The 24,196-nt window shown below is 39.5% G+C and overlaps 1 protein-coding gene and 1 long non-coding RNA gene across 8 annotated transcripts in view; one reads left to right on the top strand and one right to left on the bottom strand.

Moving 5' to 3' along the window:
* Window positions 1-767: 767 nt before the first annotated feature.
* Window positions 768-24,196, top strand: part of LOC125164092 (uncharacterized) — a 40,741-nt gene continuing 17,312 nt past the window's right edge. The window contains exons 1-2 of the long non-coding RNA XR_007151638.1: window positions 768-831; window positions 8,697-8,799. This is a non-coding gene — a long non-coding RNA (uncharacterized LOC125164092). The remainder of the gene's footprint in view (window positions 832-8,696; window positions 8,800-24,196) is intronic.
* The window catches only part of SMAD1 (SMAD family member 1), a 78,527-nt gene continuing 65,652 nt past the window's right edge, over window positions 11,322-24,196 (bottom strand). For all 7 annotated transcript variants that reach the window (XM_047856573.1, XM_047856577.1, XM_047856578.1 and 4 more), the window contains exons 5-7: window positions 22,236-22,457; window positions 16,536-16,792; window positions 11,322-12,714 (exon numbers count right to left, since the gene is read on the bottom strand). In XM_047856573.1, the coding sequence (XP_047712529.1) occupies window positions 12,571-12,714; window positions 16,536-16,792; window positions 22,236-22,457 (623 nt within the window). In that variant the 3' untranslated portion in view covers window positions 11,322-12,570. The remainder of the gene's footprint in view (window positions 12,715-16,535; window positions 16,793-22,235; window positions 22,458-24,196) is intronic.

Raw genomic sequence — 24,196 nt, forward strand, 5'->3', positions numbered from 1 at the left:
CAGCCCAGAGCCCGACGCGGGGCTCGAACTCACGGACCGCGAGATCGTGACCTGGCTGAAGCCGGACGCCCAGCCGACTGGGCCACCCAGGCGCCCCCAAGCTCTCTCCTTCTTGAGGCTGCTGGGCTGCCTCCCCTTAGTTATTCACCAAGCTGGGCCACATCTTCCACTCTTAGAACCCCCTATTGTAATCTTACAGTCAACAAATGCCCTTGATGAAAGATTATTGAATTTCACATCTGTAAATATTCACCTGCCTTCCTGAATCCCCTGTGTTGCTACTGAATGCTATTCTGAAGAGGTAGAATATAAGAATCCCAGGGAAAGGAAGCTCAGATCTCACATTCAGACTCAGGGTGAGCCTTCCCTATGGAAAGAGCAAATCACGTTCAACTGTGAAAAGATAAAAATCATATTTAGAATAGCAGTCTCTGAAATATCAGATCATTATCAGCTTATTCCACCAAAAGATCATTAAATCTTTAGGTAAATTCATTGTTTTTTTTTTTCAGACCAACATACACTGAGTGTCTATCGTGCTCCGAGCCTCGGGTAGTGCGGGAGAGACTAAGATAAGTGAGATACAGTCCTGCATTCAAACAGCAGCTAGTCCAGTGGAAGAGAAAATTGCACTAGGAACATGCATCACTTTAAATGGGAATAAGCTGAGGGTGCTATGGTAGCATAATGGCGGAGGGGGGTTGGGGTTCCACCACTGCCCAGGACAGTGGTTGTCATGGGTGAGGACAACAAATTTTCCAGAGTGACTAGAGCTTAGGGCCTGCGAGGGGACAGGCTAGCAGGTGGGAGCAGTCAGACTATGCTCTGCAAGTAGGTGGCACTTCTCTGATCTCATTATTATACATGCCATATATGGTGATAAAACTTACCAGAGGATTTTCATCAGAGTACAGTGATAACCCTGGAATTTTAGCAAGCGCATATAGTGGATGGGTTAATGATGGGAGAACCGGAGGCAGGTTAGTTAATGCTCTTTACACACATCTCTCTTTGGATGCTCTCCTGATGAAAGTTTTATTCGCCTAAGCCCCATGCTTATATGCCAGTTTTTGGTAAACATTTCTCCTTGCTCAATTGGTCATCAAGGTTTGCTGGGAGATGTTTGACCCCATGTTCCTCCATCATGATTTTGTTTTTAACCTCAGTTTGAATAAGAAATCACTTATATGGGCTCTTATACCCTGCATATGTGACCACAGATATATTTTAACTGAGAAATACCACACCTAACTAGAAAGAGCTCACAAATCTATTGTGAATGTACTTGCACTTGGTACTAATTTGCAGTCTTTGAAACTGTGAGCATGGGTGCTGGCAATGCCACCATATTGGTTCAGATGTCTTAACATTTTCTTTTAGAATGCAAGCATTTACAGTTTTATATGTTCAGAATTATGAATGCTATTCATATGTTACCACCAAGATGCTTTACCTTGCCTCCCTCTACTCATGCTTTAATTCAACAAACATGTTCTAGGCCCCTACCATATTCTCAGGTAATGTTCAATGTTCTGTTGTGTAATACAGAGAAGGTCCCCGATCAGGTGGTGATCTCTGGCGATGTGATGGAGAGTGCCTCGGGCCAGCAAGGATCCAAGGAGGTAGTACCCAAGCAGGAGCCATTGTGCAAACAGCAGGGAGAGGAGCACTGGAGGGAGGGAGAATTAGTGGCTGGTGCAGAGGTGCTCAGACGGGTAAGAACTTGGTGTGTCTGAGAATTTGGATTGGGGTGGGAGGAGGTCAGACAGGAGAGGTAAGCCAGAACCAGAGAGCATGGGACACCGACCGAATCTCAAACCTAAGACCCAATGCCTCTTTAAAAAAGAATTGTAGTGCCCCTCCTGCGGCTCAAAAAGGAAATTCCTTTCTATGTTAATTTCACCTTCACTGTTTTAAAATTTAAAAACATATTAAGACTACAAAAGTTATCAAATTTCCCTAGGAACAATAAGAATGGTATTAAACCATGAATTCCTGCCCTAGTTTGTAGGTGGCCAATGAATTGATGGACCTCATCTGCGATTTTTTCCCGTGAGAAGAGTGAGACCTCTCCTCCATGGCCCATGTTGATTATTATTTTGTTGTAAGATTGTTATGGTAACCATAGCCTATCATTGGGAAATAATTTTTGCTTCGTATATAAGTTCCCTCATCTCATCTCTCAACAGATGAGTATCATTAGTTCAAAATTTTTGCTCGTAAGTCCAAACTGGTATCATCAATCAACCATTAATTCCTGTTAAAGGAGTAATTTTAAAAAACAATTTATAATAAAGTGCTTTGTATTTCAACACGTAAATGTTTAGGCACAACTCCGCTGGAAGATAGAAGTAAGCAGATAACGGCCCACTTAGGCAGAATCAACATGCATGTGAAGGGATGTTGCAGTAATGATTCAAACATGGTCAGTGGCTCCTTCAGCTGTGAGGGGATTTTCCGAAATGGTGAACATTTCTAGATAAAATTTGGAACAAAACACAGCACATCCTTTTCTATTTTGTACTTAATATGTAATATCAAGTCTGGATCCAGGCTCAGGTAATGATCAACAGGCAGAATGAAGGCTCATCCTGGGGCGCCTGGGGGGCTGAATCAGTTAAGGGTGGGACTCTTGGTTTCAGTTCAGGTCATTGATCTCCTGGTTCCTGAGTTTAAGCCTTGTGTCGGGCTCCATACTGGCAGTGCAGAGCCTGCTTGGGATTCTCTCTCCCTCCCCTGCTCATTTTCTCTCTCTTAAAATACATAAATAAGTTAAAAAAGAAAGAAAGAAGAAAGAAAGAAAGAAAGAAAGCAAGCAAGCTCATCCTGTAGCTGCAGGACATCTAGCATTCCTCACCCCGCCCACTAAATGCCAGTCGCAGCACCCCCTCCCAATCACCATGATAATCATAATCCCATAAAACTCTAATCACCCCCTAGGAATAAGAACCACTGAGGCAGTGCCTCGTGAGCCACAGGAGGGTTTGGAATTGATGCTAAGCACCTGTGGGAACTCAGTGAAAGCTTTTGTGCTAGGAAGTGACATAAACTGATTTGCATTTTATTTTATTTTTTTATTTTTTTTTAACGTTTATTTATTTTTGTGACAGAGAGAGACAGAGCATGAACAGGGGAGGGGCAGAGAGAGAGGGAGACACAGAATCTGAAACGGGCTCCAGGCTCTGAGCTGTCAGCACAGAGCCCGACACGGGGCTCGAACTCACGGACCGTGAGATCATGACCTGAGCCGAAGTCTGACGCTTAAGCGACTGAGCCACCCAGGCGCCCCCGATTTGCATTTTTAAAGGTTTTCCCTGGTGCCATGTGGAGAGTCAATTGTAGCAAGAGCAAGGTTAGTGACCCGGAAGACCAATCAGAAAGTGATGGTTGTGGTCCAGGCAAGAGATGATGGTGCCTTAGGCTAGGAAAGAAGGAGCAGAGATGGAAAGAAGTGGAGACAGATGTGTTTTGAGGGTAGAGGCAATGGGATCTATGGATGGGATGGATGTGGATGAGAAAAGATTTGTGGCTTTAGCAACTGCGTGAATGATGCTGGTCTTTACCAAGAAGGGAAGAGCATGTGGGGGGGTGGCATGGGATCAAGTTCAGTTTTGGCCATGTTAAGTTTGAGATGACACCCATGTGGAGATGTCAAGCAGGCACTTGGATGTCTGAGTTCCCAAGGGATGCCCCGGCTGGAGACACATCTGTGAGTCAATGGTATATAGAAGGTAATCAAAGCCATGGGATTGGAGAGTGGAAGAAGTCACCTTGGGAGGGAGGTGTAGAAAGAGGAGAAGGACAGCTAGGACAGAGCCTTGGGGCCCTCCAACACCATTAAATGAGGCCTCTACTCTATTAATTATTCCATTAAGAGCAACACTGAAGTTTTTACATTAATTTTAATGGGAATATTTAATGATTAATGACACCAGTTTTGGCTTATGAACAAAAATTTTGGAACTAATTATACTCATTTATCAAAGCATGGAGATGTACTTCTTCATGAATTTCAAATTATTTCCCAATGCATAGAGTATGATTATCATAACAGTCTTGTGATACAAAAGTAGTAATTAATGTTTGGATTAAGGGCAGTCTACATAAGGGAGAACTTGGGCTTGCCTTCTCATGAAAAACTACAGATGAAGTCTATTAATCAATATTTATTGGCCCCCTACAGAATAGGCACTGAGGTTTTTCAGCTTAAAAATCACTTATATATTCTCTAAGGGAATTTGATGGATTCCTTTTTTTTTAATTTTAAAAATCTTCCTTTTTTATAGCTTTATTAGGATATAACTTTCACATCATGCAACTTTATCGTTTTTTAATTTGAAGGCAGTGAAGGTGAACTTTCAAATAGACACATATAGATTAAAAAATAAATCAGCCTGGCAGCCTAACCAAACATAAGTATGGCAACTCCTATTTATTGGGCACCAACTCAGATACCGATATGACAAGCAGACTTGTCCCTCTTCTTCACCCATTCACTGAAGGGTGTGACTCCCATTTTACAGAGAGAAACCCAGGGTCAAAGGACTGGAGAACTTCACAAGGATCACCAGAGATCACCAAGGGCCAGAGTCTGGATATAGGTCTCTGACTTGGACCCTTTCTCTCTCCCTTACTTCCTCTTGCTCCAGTCTCCCGAAAGACAGAAGCTCCAGTCTGGAATATATATAGGAACCCTCCATCCATTTTAAAGATAGATCAGGATGCCTGGGTTGCTCAGTCAGTTAAGCATCTGACTCTTGACTTCTGCTCGGGGCATGATCTCAAAGTTCATGAGTTCAAGCCCCATTTGGGCTCTGTGCTTGAGATTCTCTCTCTTCCTGCCCGCCCCCCCCCCCCCCCACTCCACTGCTGCACCCCTGCTTGAACTTTCTCAAAATAAATAAATGAACTTAAAAAAAAAATAAAGGTTGATCAGTGTCACAACCCATTTGGATTGGTGTCTCAATCATTGGAATTTTAAAGCATTTTACTGTCACATAGGGGCACCTGGGTGTTTCAGTTGGTTAAGAGTCTGACTTTGGCTCAGGTCATGATCTCATGGCTCATGAGTTTGAGCCCCGTGTCAGGCTCTGTGCTGACAGCTCAGAGCCTGAAACCTGCTTTGGATTCTGTCTCCCTCTCTCCCTGCTCCTCTCCCATTCATTCTCTCTCTCTCTCTCTCTCTCTCTCTCTCTCTCTCTCTCTCAAAAATAAACATAAAAAAAAAATAAAGGCTCTTTACTGTCACATGAGGATTAGCTTTGGAGACATTTCTTAGTGGTGTTACAGTTAACGCCTTATGCTTAAGTAGAATTACATATCCTATAAAGGTTAAATGGGTTTATCTTGTCTCCTTCCTCTCAAAAGGACCTATGCAAATTTAAATTTCTAAATATACTTAGTCAAGTGAGGGGATGGAGCTGGAAAATTGGTAGGAACATGAGTTAATGGATTTTACTAGATACGAGTGGGTTATTAATATACGATGACTGGTAACTGGTAGAATCTGCTGTGTATTTAGGCAGACACCCAGGGCACAGTGACTGCCAGTTCACCCAGTTAGGAATCATACGCTTCCAGAAGTAGAATAAGAGGCTTCCATGTCCTGACCAGAGGAGACAGAATTACACTACCAAAATAAATCCTTGCCTACACAGGGATAAACAAGAATTTGGAATGTTGGAACGACACAGAAAAAGAATGGCTAAGGTTGTGGGGAAGGCATACGCTGCATGTAAATTTCCAGTGGGGTGGCCTCTCAGCAGATGGAGGAGACTCTGGGTCAGAACTCTAGAGAAGCCCAAATCCTTTGGGATTAGTGACACGCTAAGGCGGGTGGCGGGAGTTACGATTCTGAGACCGGGTTTGGCAAATATTCAAGGTAGAATAACCTAGGATGGAACCAGGAATAAAGACATTATTTTAATATTGGAAAACACAAGGGTAAGAGGTATCCTAATAAGTGGCTAGTCTATAAATTAAGGGTGGATTAAGGAGTAATGTAAATCAATATTTGTAAGTACTCGGAAAGCAGTTATTTAGTAAATAGAATAAAACTGGCAATAGTGTTACATCAAGAATCTTCTGTCAAGAATCTATAGGTGGGATTCTTGTTGGAAGCAGCAGGAGAAAATGGACAAGATTTATGTTTTATTAACATTAGCTGTGCTATACACACTGGCCACTGCTTTTTTTTTCTTTAATGTTTATTATTGTTGTGGGGATTTAAAAAAATCTTACTGGGTTTCAAATCATCTACGATATCCCAGAGATAAGAGTTCATTCATTAGGCCTGGGGCACATGGGTGGCTCAGTTGGTTAAGCATCTGACTTTGGCTCAGGTCATGATCTCACGGTTTGTGAGTTTGAGCCCTGTGTCGGGCTCTGTGCTGACAGCTCGGAGCCTGGAGCCTGCTTCGGATTCTGTGTCTCCCTCTCTCTCTGACCCTCCCCACTCATGCTATGTCTCTCTATATTTATTTTTAATTTTTTTTAACATTTATTTTTGAGAGAGAGAGAGAGAGACAGAGTATGAGCAAGGGAGGGGCAGAAAGAGAGGGAGAATCAGAATTCGAAGCAGGCTCCAGGCTCCAAGCTGTCAGCACAGAGCCCAATGCTGGGCTCGAACCCACTAACTGCGAGATCATGACCTGAGCCGAAGTCAGACCCTCAACTGACTGAGCTACCCAGGTGCCCCAAACATTAAAAATTAAAAAAAAAAAAAAAGAGTTTATTAGGCCTGTATTGATGAAGCCCTCTAGGTCATCATCACCATTGTACCCAAGCCACTATTAAGCACTTACTGTGTGCCTGCTTCTGTGCCAAGTATTTAGTGCACATCACAGCATCACACAACCTGTGAGAGTGTGACTATTATTCTTCCATTTACAGATGATGAGACTGAAGCTCATACATTAATTCGCTTGCCTGAGATGACACAGCTGGAAGGTGACAGAGTCAGCATTAAAAAAAATGTCTATATATAATTCATGTGCCCAGACTCTTTATCACATCTGCAACATAACTATACATCCATGCAATGGAAATCCATGCAATGGAAATATGGTGGAGGTGAATTTATTCTTTTGTCTCCATCTGACCCAAGACTAGAGGAAAAAACAAAATTTTCTCTCATGTTCTCACAAAATATCTAGTCTTAAGGAATAACGGCAGCTTGATTTCAATTTATTTTTTTTTTAACCTTTTAAAAACTTACTCCAAGGCTATCTTACTTTGATTTACTTGTCTTTGAGATCAAGGCAGGGGAGGGGGTAATTTACACATTGTCAGCTTTTCACAAAGTCTTCCTTAAAGCCATTCCTGAGCTTTTAAATATAACAGGACCCTGCCTTTTAAACTGCGAATTGCATCTCGGTGAGAATGTATTATGGCTTTTCAGTTGCTAGCATTGAGCTTCCAGATCTTCCATGAAGAGATTTTCAGTTCCAGTGCCTAGAAACTGTAGGCCTGAGAATTCCCTCCAGCACCATCCTTGGGGACCACTGCCTTAAAAACCACTTAAGAATTGTGCGGATTTTAAAATTACAGTCAACAGACTCAATTAAAAAGAGAGTTTCCAGTAAACTGCCTACAATCCCAATTCTCCCAGAAAAATAAGAAATGTGTATGTAACAAAGAAATCAATGCACATTGAGACCAAACAGCTCGTCTTCTGCGTTGGGTGAAGCCTGAGTTATGAGAACTAAATCTGGTACGGTAATGTGCCGGGCATTTAGCACCGTCCCCTCTGAGAAGTCTTCCCTGAGTCTTCTGGTCCAGTTTATATTCCCTTCTGTGCCCTCTGCTGTCACAGCACAATGTTATTGTGTCACTTATCTTCCTTTCTCATTAGAGTGCAAGCTGCGCAGGTAGGGCGGGGGATTTATTTGCTTTTATCACTCAGCACAATGGTTGGCACAGGGTTGGTGCCGATAACTGCTTAACAAATGGAGCCAATCACCTTGATGCTAGTGACTAACCTTTAGACCTGAATTTCCTATAGCATGCCGAATATCTCTATGCCAGGTTGTCATAACCACCTGGTTCAAGGATAAAGTAATTTAATCACCAACGGTTAGTACAGGTGATTTTCAGTTTCTTCCTTTTGTTTTTCTTAGACTTTAAAAATCTTTAGCGAACCAGTATTGTTTGGTTAAAAGAAAATTACCTATACAAATGGTGTATCTTTAAAAAAGTCAGGTATGGGGCTCCTGGGTAGCTCAGTTGGTTAAGTGTCTGACTCTTGATTTCAGCTCAGATCATGATCTCATGGTCCTGCAGAGCCTGCTTGGGATTCTCTCTCTCTCTCTCTCTCTGCTCCTCCCCCACTCCTGCTTACTTGCACTCTCTTTCTCAAAATAAATAAGCAAGCATTTTTTAAAAAGTCAAGTATGTTCAGGGTGCCTGGGTGGCCCAGTCGGTTGAGCGTCCGACTTCAGCCCAGGTCATGATCTCGTGGTCTGTGGGCTCGAGCCCCGCATCCGGCTCTGTGCTGAGAGCTAAGAGCCTGGAGCCTGCTTTGGATTCTGTGTCTCCCTCCCTCTGTCCCTCCCCCGCTCATGCTTGGTCTCTCTCTCTCTCTCTCTCTCTCTGTCAAAAATAAACATTAAAAAATATAAAAATAAAATTTTAAAAATAAAAAAAATAAAAATTCAAGTATGTTCATACCGTATTGCTTAAACCACGTATTCTTGCAGGCTGACAAAAACTCAAATCAAACTACATGAAGCGCAAGAGCGGATTAGCCATAAAGATTCTGGTGTCGCAGGATAACCATTAACAGGAATGTGGCAGCGCTTGGTAAGTCCTACACCCTACAGTCTGGATGCCCTTAAAATTCTCTCTTATGTTCTCATCCCCAGCCCATAGAGCCAAAGAGATGGTAGGGACAATCCCAAGGTTTACCTTAGCTTCAGCCAGACACAGAAAAACTCTTCTAGTCTCAGCATTCCTACAGAACAGGTCCCTACGGAGACCACCTAATAGTGGCCAGAGGGACTGTTTGATAAATCCCACGGTAATCCTGTAGGTTGGAGGAATGTCTTCAGAAACTGGTGGGCAGATGCCGGAGTGGACCAAGCAACAGGTTATCTGTCACGTATACTTCTACTCAGACTGTTCTCTTGCCCAGAAGTTTCTCCAATTATGAAAATGCTTCCAACCTTCAAAGCTCAACCTTAAATACCACTTCCTCTGTAAAACCTTTATGGATCTCTTTACTCACTGAAGTCTGAACTGTATCTTCTTTCCTTTGTGCTTTTCCTTCTGCCTTATTTTATACTGTTTATGTCTGCAAACTAACAACAGAAACATATATAATGGAATTAACTCTAAATTTTTAAGTCCTACCCGAATTGAAATTCTGATTCCCAAACTAGCTACGTGACTTTGGGCAAGTTATTTAGCTTCTGGGCTAGTTTCCTCATTTATAAGAAAAATGACAGGAGTTGAGGATAGAGTATTCTCTTATGTTCTTATGTGGAAACTGCTTCACAGTGCTTGGCGTGGGAAGCCTTCACAAACTGCTAGCTTTCCTCCGTTGGGTTTCTCTTATCACTAGACTACATACTCCCTGAGGTCAGTCAGGATTCCCCACCGTGCTTCTTACATATTTTAAAGGTAAGTAGTCTTCATCAAATGTTTGTTGATTTGAACTCTTTTCTGATTGCTTTCCCAGACAGTGTGATTTGGTCGTATTAATATCTATTGAGAAGTTCTAAGTGCTTCGCGTGTATTGACTTAATTTCCATGGTAACTCCATGAGATAGGCTTTGTTGCTTCTATTTTATGGGTGATTAAACAGGTGCAGGAAACTTAAGGAACTCACTGGATGTCGGAAACGAGGGAGTGAGGAGCTCTAGGCCCTCCACTTCTAATCATCCCCGTTCGTGGTTTCTTGGTGGCAGGAAATAGGTCTACTATGAAACAGCTCGCATTGCTTTTTGTTTGAATTTGTTGAATTTAAAGTAATCCTAACAGTTGCTCTTTTTCCCCTTAATCCGAAACTTCCAGGAGACTCAATAGTCTCCTATGACGACAATGACCTCTATCAAGATTTTACCAAAAACACAAATAATTGCACTTGAGCAGGAAGGACTCATTTACCATGCTGCAAATTCCTAGGGTCCCCCCTTCCAGTAGGTTTCAATCTTCCGGATTATTTTGGAGTTTGACCCAGTCTATCTCCAAGCTGCCTACTAGAGTGCTACACCCAGTTAACAATTTGCATAACTGTACCAGCAAGCAGCCATGGGAACTGGGGGAAAGCAAAAAATAGCTAACTGCTAGGAAGGGGGTGAGAAATCCTGACCCTGGCTCTTTATTGTTGGACAATTTTCAGCGACACTTCGTTGTTGAAGCTCAATAGTTTTAATTTATTCATCTTCTCTAACTTTATTGTATCACACTAATCCCCATCATCACTCCTGATCACCCGTGAGAGGAATGACTTAGGGAAATGGGAAAATAGCACACAGGGGAGGGTTTAACAGTGACTCCCGTACTCACATGCAGTAATGTTTCCAGGGCATTTTCACACCTTTTTCTTCCAAAAGAGCTTCACCTCAACTTTGTGACAAGGAAACAGTGTCTCCTTTCTACAAGTGAGGGACCAGAGGTTCACTGAAGTTAAGTGACCCAGCAGATGCCCATAAACGTGTGCACTAATATAGGTATTCTATCCAGGGCTTTCTCCACTGGCACAATGTTTTTGGAGACAGCAAGATGCAGCAGAAGTTTCTATTTGGTCACAGTTCGGGGCAGAAACGGAGCTATGGTAAACAACTGTGGGAAGGACGTATCAAAAGAAGAAGGGGTGGCATCGATGTGGCCAAGGGAAGAATCTAAGTCTTCTCAAGTCTGTGTCCTTCATGGGCAAACTGTCTGGGGTTGGGGTGGGGGATGGGAGAGAGGACAGAGGATTCCCATAGGAGGTGGATGGGCAAGCGAACACCGTCTGGCTGCAGTTTTGAGCTCTCCTTCCGGGCCAACGTTACACTTGCTTTTTTGTGTGAAGCTGAGATGCTGTAGAGTGTTGTCCATCTAGAACTGTTGGTGCTGCAATTCCTCACATAAACAAGTTTATACGGTTAGGTCTAAAATTCCAAATTTTGCTCCTTTTTTTCTTAATTTCCGAAGTTCCACACGTCCTTTTCTGATTTATAGGGATGCTGCCCTCTTCATGATTCAGTTTCCCTGTCTCTGTATTAGTAACTTAGTTTGTTATGTTTGGCAAAGAATTATTTGAGAGAAATCGCTCCGAAGATTCAGAAGCAAATCTGATTGATCCTAAAATCTAGCAAGTGAAATAAGGAAACGACAAATTTTTAATCAAAGTAAGCAATAATGACAGGTTTATTTAAAATTTCCAGTAGAGAAAACCCACTAGTTTTGGAATAAAAGTACTCAATGTACGAGAGCATAAGTGAATATAAAAGATTAGCAGAAGAAAAATAAAACCAAACAGTACAAAAAAAATCCTTAAAAGTCTGAAATGGATTTAAACAGGGATGTTCTTTAAATCCTCCAAATATTTAACAGTTGGTGAACAATTCACTTGAAAATTAAAGCCAGTTTCTGTAAACTCCATAAAAAACTGCTTATTAAATTGAAGCACTCCATACGGTTGGTATTGAGACATATAGGCAGTCGATTTCAGAGTAGCAGGAATTACTCATTTGCTCTCACAGTTACATGAATTAACCAGCTGCACAACTGTTTTTTGGAGAGGATGGGATAGAAGGCGCCCAAAAAAAAAAAAAAAAAAAAAAAGAAAAGAAAAGGATAAAATGTCTAAAAAATTGAAACACAGCAAAATTCAGGCATCAGTTTGTTTCCTGAAAGTCACAAACTGACTTTTTACAGTATATTCTACATTTGCAGTTGTCATTTCCCTCTCCCCCACCCCCTCAAATACTAAGTCCACTAGTCTAATCCATTCTTAACTTCCAAATATTCTGTACATATATATTTAGCAAAGAGCATATACCTAACATTATTCTGACAGCAGTATGGTCAGCGTACAATTTTAGAAAGATTACTATGTATATCATCAGATTAAACTTTACTTAAAAAACAAACAAAACCCATTACTAAACAAATAGTTTTAAAACATTATGAAAACCCATGAAAATAAGACTCAACATGGGTTCTAAACCTGATAAAAACACACTTCAGAAAGACTATTAATGCTAAACTTCTGCCAAACGATGACCTTAAAGTGCCAAACACAAAAGAATCTCTTAGGACCATTTCTCTTAGGACCAAATAGATAATTTGTCCCTGGCTTGGCCATCTCTCCTTTAACTATACACGAAGTCCTGCTAAAAGTATGCATTTTAGTTGATTTTACAATAGAATGTTACAATGTAAACTAAACAGGTTCTTGATATCGACAGTATGTTACCAAGGTTTTTGTTTTTTTTATTTTTTTAATTTCTGAATCCAACAGTTGGTCACAGAGGTCAAGTATTATCAAGGCTCCTTTGTCAGTTCTTGATCGTGTCTGACTCATCCATCCTTCAAGTACATGCAAGGCTCAATAGTTTTCAAGAGGCAGAAGCCTGAGGCTGTTTAAGACACAGATGAAATAGGATTGTGAGGTGAACCCATCTGAGTAAGAACTTTATCCAGCCACTGGAGGGGGCCATGCAGGTGGATCTCAATCCAGCAGGGGGTGCTAGTAACATCCTGGCGGTGATATTCTGCTCCCCAACCCTAGAAGACACAGTGGAGGTCATTTAACTTGCTTCACTCCGGGATTAAACTTTTTAAGTAAGAAGAATTCAAGTAATCAGACACTCTTGATTAAAGACACAGATGCCTTCCATAAGACAGATGCTTGTGTGCACAAACACATACAGTATGGCAGGCAGTTTCAGGTGATGGGTGTGTTCTAGGCTCCCTAAGTTTCCTCCACAGAATCAAAGTTAAGAGGCACTGGTCTTGGGGAATGAAAGTTTCAAATATATCATAAGGCTGTTTCATTTAACGAAGGCACCTTTTAACTTTTTATCATCAAGAAAATAAAGAAAAAGTCAGGTTAGCCAAACTGACTTTCTGCTTCTTCCCTCCTCAGCCACTGAAGGTCCTCCTACCAACACAGAGCTCTTGATCTTTCAGTCTCTAAACAAACGGGCAGAGGCACATACATATCCAGAAAGCTATTATGGACACCGAAGCATTGCTTTGAATCAATAGATTCCATTAAACATTTGTACAAGAAGGTAGTCTGCCAGACATCTTCAGTATGACTGAATCGGGACACTAAAGTTGCAAAAGACAAAGGTAATTTTGCAACTGCAGTGATCAAAAACTCACTAGTGTGGTGGGCAATGGAATATAAAGCTCTCATAAACCCTTGTTTCATGAGGAATGTCAGAGAAGGCTGGGTTCTATTTATCTGATACCTATCTACTCCAGGAATTTCAAGAAGTACATATAAAAATATCAGAACTCTCAGGAAGAAGGTGTGATATATGAAATGCATATGTATATACATTCATACATTTGTACAAATATCAATACACTGCTATGTTTAATTTAAAGGTATGTGTGCCTGTTTCCCCCATTAGACAGTAAGTTCTTTGAAGGCAGGGATCAGATCTTATTTATCTCCATCTCAAACATCTAGCACAGTGATTGGCACAAAGCAGAAGCTCTAGAAATACGTGTTCAGCTGAATGGACTTGGATTTTTCAGATATATGGGGAATTTACTGTGCAAATAATTTAGAAAATGTATGTTTTAAAGTCCAAGATGATCATCTTCAAAATGGCAAAAAGACTGGCTATTAAAATTAGCAAAATGACCTATATAATTTCTCTAAGATGCTAAGTGTGCAAGGGCAAGGTATAAAACCCTTATGGTTTTAATAAAGAACAATACCATATAAACACTATGCAAACTTGTTGTTGCAAATGTATGATAAGCAGCTGCCCTTCATCATGTCAGCAGGAGTTTTAAAACAAAATTTGTTCACCCTTAGCTTTCCAAATCCAGCTTCCCAGCTATGTCTATTATATCTTATATTGCCCTCCATTCCAGTATATATCACGTTATTTTATAATTAAGCATATACTAGGCTGTAAGCATTTGTGAAGCTAGAAACTTTAAGGTGATTTTTTTCATCTTTGTATTAATTCTCTGGAATAGTGCTAAAAATATTTGCTGAATGAATGAAATCCAATACATTTTTAATGCATATCCTCATATCATAAACACTTTTTATTAGTGTAAAGTTTGTTTTTACTTGTGTGTAAATAATTAAAAATCTATAAAAGTAAAACCATTAAAAGTGACAGGGTAAACAATATGAAATGAGTTTGAAGAGAAATCCAACTGGAGCAGTAGAGTCATAGATTCTTCTTGAGTGGCCCTTCAAGAATAATAGACTCATCAAGGGAACTCTGTAATGATTACCACAGTTCCCAACTCTATCCACCCATTTTAAAGATGAACATGAGGAAGGGCAAAAGATCCCTGTGCCTTAATCACACAGTTAAAATGGCAGCTAAGGGGCGCCTGGGTGGCTCAGTTGGTTAAACGTCCGATTTTAGCTCCTGTCATGATGTCACGGTTCGGGAGTTTGAGCCCCGAGTGGGGCTCTATGCTGACAGCTGAGAGCCTGGACCCTGCTTTGGATTCTAGGTCTCCCTCTCTCTCTGCCCCTCCCCCCACTCATGCTCTTTCTCGCTCTCTCAAAAATAAATGTTAAAAAATAAATAAAATAAAATAAAATAAAATAAAATAAAATAAAATAAAATGGCAGATAAAACTAGAACCTGGGTTTCCTGACTCTTAATAGTTATTCTTGGGCGCCTGGGTGGCTAAGTTGGCTAAATGCCAGACTTCAGCTGAGGCCATGATCTCATGGTTCGTGCCCTGTGTCGGGCCCTGTGCTGACAGCTCAGAGCCTGGAGCCTGCTTCAGATTCTGTGTCTCCCTCTCTCTGCCCTTCCCTCGCTCACACTTTGTCTCTCTCTCTCTCTTTCAAAAATAAATAAACATTAAAAAAAAATAGGTATTCTTTCCTCAATACCAATAAAACAACAAATAAGGGGCACCTCGGTGGCTCAGTCAGTTAAGGGTCCAACTCTTGATCTCAGCTCAGGGCACGATCTCATGGTTTGTGAGACAGAGCCCTGAGCTGGGCTCTGTGGTGACAGCGCAAAGCCTGTTTGGGATTCTCTCTCTGCCTCTTCCCTGCTTGTGCGAGCACGAACCCTCTCTCCCTCAAAATATATCAACTGTAAAAAAAAAAAATTAAAAAAAAAAAACCCCAACAAACAAAAACCATCGCTGGCAAGTCAGAGTCTTCATTTTAAAATTCATTTTAGCCAAATGCAAAGTCAAAAATTAAACCGTGAATGTTAATAGTGCATGAGAAAGATCTTTCCAGTCTCATAGGTACACAGCATATTGGTAAACTTCTTTAAAAGGTAAAAACCCTCCTTTAATACTAACAAGGTACCATACTCAGCCACACACACACATCACAAAACTGGTGAATTATGTTTCAAGAAAACCAACACCAGGAGAAAAAACTCAGAATCTGCTAATATGATTCAAGAAGTAAGAAAAAAATGATATTCAGGGAAAGGCATCTTTGATCTAAAGGATGATTAACAAAGTAAGGTTCCAAAATTACCCTCTGTAATACATACATTACAAAACAGGTTTCACAACAAGTTGGGTGAGCTTCTGAAGAGAGGACATAAAAGGTGATTGCCTCACCCAAATATATAATTAGTTTTGTTTCTCAAGGTAACAGAGGATGAAAATTTATCTTTGAGTATTTAGAGACAAGTCAGTTACTAGAATAAGTTACAACTCATGAAAATCTAGTCAGATATTTGATATTTAATTTTGACATCTTAAAATTTTTTTTATTTCTTGGAGGTGGAAGAGAAGGGAGAAAGAGATCAATTATTGTGAGCAATGTCTTTAACCTTCTCCATCCTCAACCCTAACAACAGTCTTAGAACGAAGGTATCTACTGATCTTTGGGCAAGGGTCTTATTAACTTCTGAATTATAGGAAAATCATGAGGTTTTACTGGAACCATTAAAAAAACCTGACCTATCACAAATAAACCCCAGCATGGTGAACTTTTATTTAAAAAAGATCACTCATTTATTGCTGAAACAAAAGCAACAAATGTTATCATCATAAAGGTACTAAAAACGCAGAATGAAAAGGAAGGGGGGTTTGTTTACTGAATTAATCTTTTAAGAAAATCGTGCATTTAAATTATATATGTTAAATATACAACAAAACATATTCTTATGGTATTACAGTAGCTAAAATAGTGCTTATTTGAAGAGGAAAAAGTTATTAAAGCCTGCTACACTGTTGACATTTAAATACAAACACTCTTATATTCTAATTGTATCCTAATAACCGACATCCTCACTAAAGTTTAAAAAATGCTAGGTAATAATGTTGGCTTCTATGGACATATATCAAGAGGATATAGATTCATATACTGCGAGAAAGCACAGCAAACATGTTAAAGCCTAAGCAGAGGACTTACTTACTTTTACAAAGCTCATGCGGATAGTACACATTTTAGTGAGCTCATAGACTGTCTCGAAGCCATGGTTCACAGACTGTGCCAATAACTGAGCAAATTCTTGGTTATTAAAAATTTTCAAACTACACCCACTAGGGATCTTGCAAACAGTAGTGGGGTGAAATCCATGATGGTAGTTGCAGTTCCGACTTTGCACAAAGATGCTGCTGTCGCTGAGGCATTCGGCATACACTTCCCCTCCCACATAGTAAAGATGCACTCCTGTAGGAAGACAAGGGACGGATCATATTCATTACCATTTCTCACAGCTGAAAGGCATCTGTGTCTCTTCAATATATGAATTCGCATGGATTTAAACTTCGGTTTTTCTCTAAATCTTGTACAGCTGATAAAATCTTAGTTAACCATATTAGCTAATACAATGTCCTTTTGTTAACGTGTATGTCTAAGAGGTTTCTAAGAAATAATATAACAACACAGTCTCGTAAAAATTAGTAGCGAGATACAGCAAGTTCATTTTGATAAGAGTCTAATGCCCTATTTGGCCATGGATTGAAAGCATATTCTCACTCTAAAAATACAGCATAATAAAGCCGGACTTTATTATTGGATTCTACATATACTCATCATATGAGCTCTCTTTCTTGCATTTATTTTGTAGCTCAGCTCTTTGAAAATGTTAGGGTAGGAGAAGGGAGAATCAAAAGTAAAAGGGCTAGAAAACCACATGGAGGAAGTAGTGCTGAGAGCTAGAAGATGAAGGTCTGGGGGGTGGGGGGGGGGGACTATAAAAATAATTCATACTGTGTGGAATCTGATCTCCCTGAACTACCATCTGCTCCAAACTTCTTCCTGTGACATCTTAGAGTGCCAGGAGTGTAGGAAATTGATCCTACCCAGCCTTTAAAAAAAGGAAACGGGGGGGGGGGGGGGGGGGGACACGTTCTGACAAAGCCCTACACCATTAAGGGAGATTATTATAGGCCACGCAGCAAACAGAGTCCCATGCCATGTGGCTTTAAACAATCCACCTTGCAGGCAACTCCAGCATGGCTCAGCCAATGCTAAAACTACGGTCTCCAATCCAATCCAAAATATTATGTGTTGTGTTTACATGTACACACAACGTCTACGACTTCTGTGGCAATTAAATAGCTGCTGGAGAAGAAGTCCATTTTCCTGCTTGATGTAGAGAAAACAATTTGAGAGAGAGAGAGAGAGAGCGCACGCACGAGAAACTGTGTGTGCGTACACACACGTGTTTACTTTTTCTCCTGATTATAAAAATGAGGAATTTTCATTTTCAAAAATTTAGAAGGTAAAACAAAATATAAAGAATAAGAAAATATCATCACTTGTTTAGTGATGTAGAGGCAAAAGTTAACAGTTTGATGTGCTGTATTTGGTTCTGACTATTACTAAACTTTCTCTGTAAACATTTAAAGTTATCTACACGATTATATGGATACAACAATTTACTTTAGCGATTCGCCCGTTACTGGACCATAGTGTTGACACTAATTTTCTTCTCTTGTAACAATGCCAGGATAAATGTCTCTGGATAATTTTTGATAATATCCTTAGGAGAGATTCCTGGAAGTTAAATCACTGGATCGAAAGCTCTTGATTCACTTTGCCAAACGACTTTCCAGAATGCTTATATCAATTTACACCCTACCGGCAGTATATGAGTGCCTTTATCATTTTGCCCATGCCAGTACTGAGTGAGTTTAAGACATAAACAAATAAATTAAAATAAATTTTCGCTGAAAAACAATATTGTTTTCATTTACATGTGAGACTGGATATGCTCTCATATGTTTATTAGCCATCTGTGTTTCTCTTACGAACTTACTGTTCATATTTCTTACCTATGTATCCTACTGGGGTTCTAATATTTTTATTATTTTTTTATGAGCTGCAAGTAAGATATAAATAATTTATTTCCTATTTGTTTCTCTATAAGTCCTTTGTCTTTTAATTTGGTTCTTGGTGTTTGGTTTTTTTTTTTAACCTACAGAAGTTTGAAAGCTTTGAGTAGTCAAATTCTCTTGTGATCTTTTCTGTTGCTTTTTATGCTTAGAAAATTTCTGTCTCCGATAAAATGTATTTTTCTTCTTGCTTTTTACCAGCTTGCCATTAAAAAAAACCCCCTCAATTCACTAATCTATTTGCATATGTGAAATGAGGTCAGGGTTCCTCCCTACAGCCTCAACTAAAAACTAACTTTGTTACTGCAGGACCATTAGAAGACTACTGATTTGTTATGCTTCACTTAACATACATTAATTTTGAAATACAACATAGTCTGAGTTTAATTTATTCTACCATTTTGTCTATACCCTGACTTAATTGTAGTTTCATAATTAACCTAACATCAAGAATTTTTTCTTTACTCTTCCATTAAAAAAATTAGCTATTTTCACTTGTTTAACCGGCCAGGTAATATTCAGATCATATTTTCCGACTTTCAAAAAATAACACATTGTGATTCTGGCATGGATTATTTTAAACCATAAATTGAATTAGGAAGAAAGGATATCCTTAAAATATTCTCACAATATTAAGCCTTCTCTTTAAGGAACACAGACTGCTTATTTACATATCTAAATTTTCTCTCTCAGTAAAATTTGGTTTTCTTTACCTAATTCTCATGTATTGCTCATTCATATTATTTCCAAAATTTTACGTTTTCTGTTGATATTAGAAGCATGATTTTCCTCTACATTATATTTTCTAACTGGTTATTGCCAGATTAAAGAAAACTGACATAAAATCTCTAAAACTAAATTTTTAAAGGTTTCTAGATACACAACCATAACTTCTGAATAAACACAACGACCACGAGTATTACTATGTCAGTAATACCTACATCGGTGAAAAAAGAAAGGCACTCATCCATAGACTTATGGTATAAGTGGAAATTAATAAAAGCTTTCTGGAAAGTAATTGGCATAATATATCAAGACCCTTGACCTACTAACTTCAGTTCAAGAATCTCTCCCAAAAATATTATCAATTAATCATATCATCTGCAATAATTACAATTTTGGCTTATTTCCATTATCAATAATTCTACATTTGAATACGCTAGTCAAGATATCTGGAACAATGTTAAGTATCAGCATTCCCAGAATCTGTATTTTCTTCCTAATTTTTAATAGAAATATTCTAGAGTGCAATGGCTTTTTACTACTTTGGGGTAACGGTCAACTTTAGAACTTAATGAAAAATTTCTCCCTTGATCCCAAATATATGCAATATTGTGTTTATGTACAATTTTCAGGGTTTGCAGATCATGGAAAGAGATCTATATGTTATGAACCTAGGTTCAAGCATTTCATCATTAAAGGCGGAGTTTAGGATTTGGTTTTTTTCCCCCTTAATCATATTAAGGAACTATTAAGTCCTGTTTTAGGAGGTTTTTTTTGTTTCTTTGTTTGTTTGTTTGTTTTTTCCAGGATCGAGTATTGAACTTTACCTCAAATGCCTTTTAAGCATTTACTAAATGACCTCTCGATTTGGTCCACTGTTCTAAATTTTATAGTAGGTCATTTAAAAAAAAATGTTTACTCTGGAAATAATTTCAAATGTACAGAAACAGAACAAACAGCCAAGAAAAACAAAAGAAGACCCACGTAACCACTATCCTGATTCATTTATTGTGACAATTTATTCTATATTTTTTATCATTCGCACCTCCTTCCCCTCTATTTTTTTCACACACTCTCATATGCATATATGTGTATATGTATATACACACATATGTGTATATGTATACATAAACATATACACACATATACATCCTTATATATATTCTGACACAGATTTGTTTTAGATGGATAGACATTTGTATATATGCATATATGTGTGTATTTCCTAAGAACAGGCATTCTCTCTTAAATAGTGACAATATAGTTAGCAATGCCAGTATATGTAACATTGATATAATACTCTCATCCAATCTACCACTCATATTTTAACTTTGCCTGCTGATCCCAATAAGGTCCTCTGTGGTATTTTTCCTGTCTGGTACAGATCATGCCCAGGGTCAGCTTATTACCTAGCTGTCATATCACTTTAATCTCTTTTAATTTGGAACATTTCACACCTTTGTCTCTTGACATTGATATTTTAGAAGAATACAGTTCCTCTTCACCCTTTTTAATAGAATGTTCCTCATTTTGGATTTGTCTGAAGTTTCCCCATGATTAGATTCAGATTTGCATTCTCAACTGGAATTCTGCACAGGTGATGTTACTTCTTTCTCAGGGCATCACATCTGGTGGTATATAGGATCCATCTGTCTCTCACTGGTGACGATAATTTTGATCTCCCAGTCAAGATGCTGTCCAATGTCTCCACTGTATAACTACTCATTTCTATTCTCCCTTGTTACTCATAGGCAGTCTGTGAGGAGACACTGTAAGACCATGCAAATATCCTGATTCTTGCAAAAAATTCTCTCTTTAGTATTCACTGAGGATTCTTGCCTGATGGCTGCAAAATGATGACTTTCAAACTCTAGCACTCACTGCACATTTGTGAACCAGCTTTCCCCATTCATTCCTTATCCTTATCTATGTATTATTGGCACGAGCTTATAAATTACTATGGTTTTTCAGTGGCTTAAAATCCATGCCATACTTCATTATTTTGTTACTCAAACTGTCCCAGAAGTGGCCAGGGGAAGCACCTCCAAGATGGCTCCTGTGACACGCCCCTATCACTTTCATTGGCATCTCTTCACTTTCTGATATAACAAAATGTTCCAGGCTCAACTCTGTCTACCTGGTCCGGACTTGGGAGTCAGCCCTTTCCCTGAGGAGTCCTGACTCCTCTCAGTGGGAAATGGTGTTAGAGATGATGAGCTGAGAACCAGACGTGTTTATGGCTCCTGGGCATCTTTGCCTGCTGGCCCTTTCAGCAGACAGATCAGAAACTACATGCACGTATGAGCACATCTAAATATGCATACGCATACACACACACATCCACGTGTACACACATACGTACATGTATTATTAAGTCATGATTTCACCCTGATACCTCCACAGGGTGAATTTTTTGCCCTCCTCCATACTTGTATGTTTCTTACTCCACAGTGAAAATCCAGGCTCCCGGAAACATCCACATTCAGTCATTTGCTTAATCTTACAACTAAAAGTTCCATAACTTTTATCCATACTGCTACTAAGCAATCAAAGCCTACTAAAATGAGCTCGGGATTTGTTTACAAGCACTCTACCCTACCTGGCCCAGACTGAAGAAACATAGCCAAATACTATATTCCTAAGTTATTCTGGACTGGTTCTTTCTTTATTTTTCCCAGTGAGTTATGGTACTCATTTGAAACATATTAGGTTTACTTGTTTTAACTTGCATTTAGTTTTAGGTTGTAAGTCACTCTTTAACAGCTATTTTATTCTGCAGCAAAACACAAGATGAAAGAGTGTCCCCCCTCCCAGATCAATATTTCAGCTGGTTAATATCAATTCCTATGAGGTGGCAGGACACAAACACTGCTGACTGAAAAGTGAGTAGTGTCCTGATAATACAAACTGAAAAGCTATTTACAAACCGGAGCCAGTGTTTATTACCTGGTGTTTGCCCTGGTAGGCTGCTCCAGGAACAACTGCGTCAGTTCTAGGGGAACAGGGGCACAACAGACACACATGTGAAAGAGGTTCAAGTGAAAACTCACCTTTTCCAATATGCCGCCTGGTGTTTTCAATAGTGGAATTCCGGTTAACGTTGGAGAGCAGCCCAAGGCAGAAACGGTTCTTATTGTTGGAAGGATCGGTGAAACCATCCACCAACACACTTGTGGAGGAGGCATGGAACGCTTCGCCCACACGATTATTGAGCTCATAGTAGACAATAGAGCACCAGTGTTTTGGTTCCTCATAAGCGACCGCCTGAACATCTGTAAGAAAGAAAACCTTACAGTCAATCTCAGCGAGTGCCTCGGGCTCTCAAACACTGAAGCTGTGTTGTCAAACTGGCTCAGGACCCTGGAATGCAGGTACGGGACGGCAACTGCTATTAGAATGTATACGGTTTCTCTAGGATATCTGAAACAGGTACTCCTCACCTCATAAAGTGTGACGTCCTCCTTCAACTGGAAAATAATTTTCTCCAATTACTATCAGATAACCAAAACGCCAGCTAAGCAAGCATACCAACAGCATTTGCTGCACACTCACAATATGCTACTTGCTCCGTAATATGCCAAAATGGAAATTACCCCCACCACAGATGCTGGCTCACCATCTAAAGAAACACAAGTGGCAAGTGAAAAACAAATGGGAAGAGAACAATCGAGGACAGGAAATGTGCCAAAGGTGCTGGCAGAAAAAGGGTGACTTTCAACAAAGCCTTAGTAGGCCTATGCTGTTTCAAAGCAATGAAAATCGGTTTCTAATTATTGATAAGAAGTTCCCTTACTTCACATTAAGCTGCCAATAACTATCACAGCCACAGCTTTGCTCCAGTCCTTAAACTCAGGAAGAAATCTTGCCAGCTGGCCATTTTTACAGAATGAATCATATCTCTCTCATCCAGATTTCATGCTAACTTCCTTATATTTGCTTTAAGTCATGCAGAGCAGGTGTGTTTTGTCTCTCCATTCCCAGAATGGGCCAACAATGGAAATTACCCAACTTTACTGACAGGATGCAGCTTGTTAAGTCAAATCTCTTAAGACTAACAAATCTCCAAACAGAACATGCTTCTAAACATTTGCAACTAAAAGGTTCTAAAGATAAGTTCCTTCTGTAGTAAAACCTCTTTTACCACTGCTTTAGAGATTCCAGGAATATAAACCACGTATGCCCACTGTGCCAATATGTAATGATCTGAGGTTTATGAGGTCCTGAGCATACAAATGTACAAAGAGAAAGAATATCCACATTAGAAGCATAAACTGGACTGTTTAGGAAAAAGTACTTCTGTGTTCATTTAACAACAACCTCCACAAATATCATAATGCACTTTATTTTAGAATTAGGTAAGGAAAACAGAACAATCCTTAAAAAAATCCACACACACATTAGCTGCTCTATATACTGGATCAGGTGAGCCAAAAACAAGCATACACTATCTTCCCTGCTAAGCAACTATCCCACGTCAATTTACTATATTTCAGAGAATGAAATTTTAGTAATTTACGTAGTGCTAAATCTTAAAAGAAGACTGTAACATCATTATAGAAGGCTTTTATCAGCTATCAGGATTGTTCAAAATACTACTCATTTAGGTCAGAAGATGACAACATTTTTCTATAAAAGACCAGAAAGATTTTGTGGGGCATATGGTCTCTACTGTAACTATTCAACTGTGCCCTCGTAGTGCTAAAACTGCCACAGATAACGTGTAATGGACATAGCTGTGTTCCCATAAAAATTTATTTACAGAAAACAGGCAGCAGGCTGAATTGGCCTGTGGGCTGTAGTGTGCTGACTCCTGCTTTAGGAAAACCACCAAAGGTAAAACAGTAACAGAAAGGCCGACATTCTTTCCTCATGAAGATATTAACTGTGAACTTATTTCTAATGGGGAAATTTTTAAAAGCTATTTAAAGGAAAAATTTTAAAGCAATTTAAAGGACTGTTTCCTGAAATCAGACATTTTAGGCTTAACAACAATAGCTACAGGGTCCACACG

The sequence above is a fragment of the Prionailurus viverrinus genome, chromosome B1 (assembly GCF_022837055.1).
Source record: "Prionailurus viverrinus isolate Anna chromosome B1, UM_Priviv_1.0, whole genome shotgun sequence".
Lineage (NCBI taxonomy): Eukaryota > Metazoa > Chordata > Mammalia > Carnivora > Felidae > Prionailurus > Prionailurus viverrinus.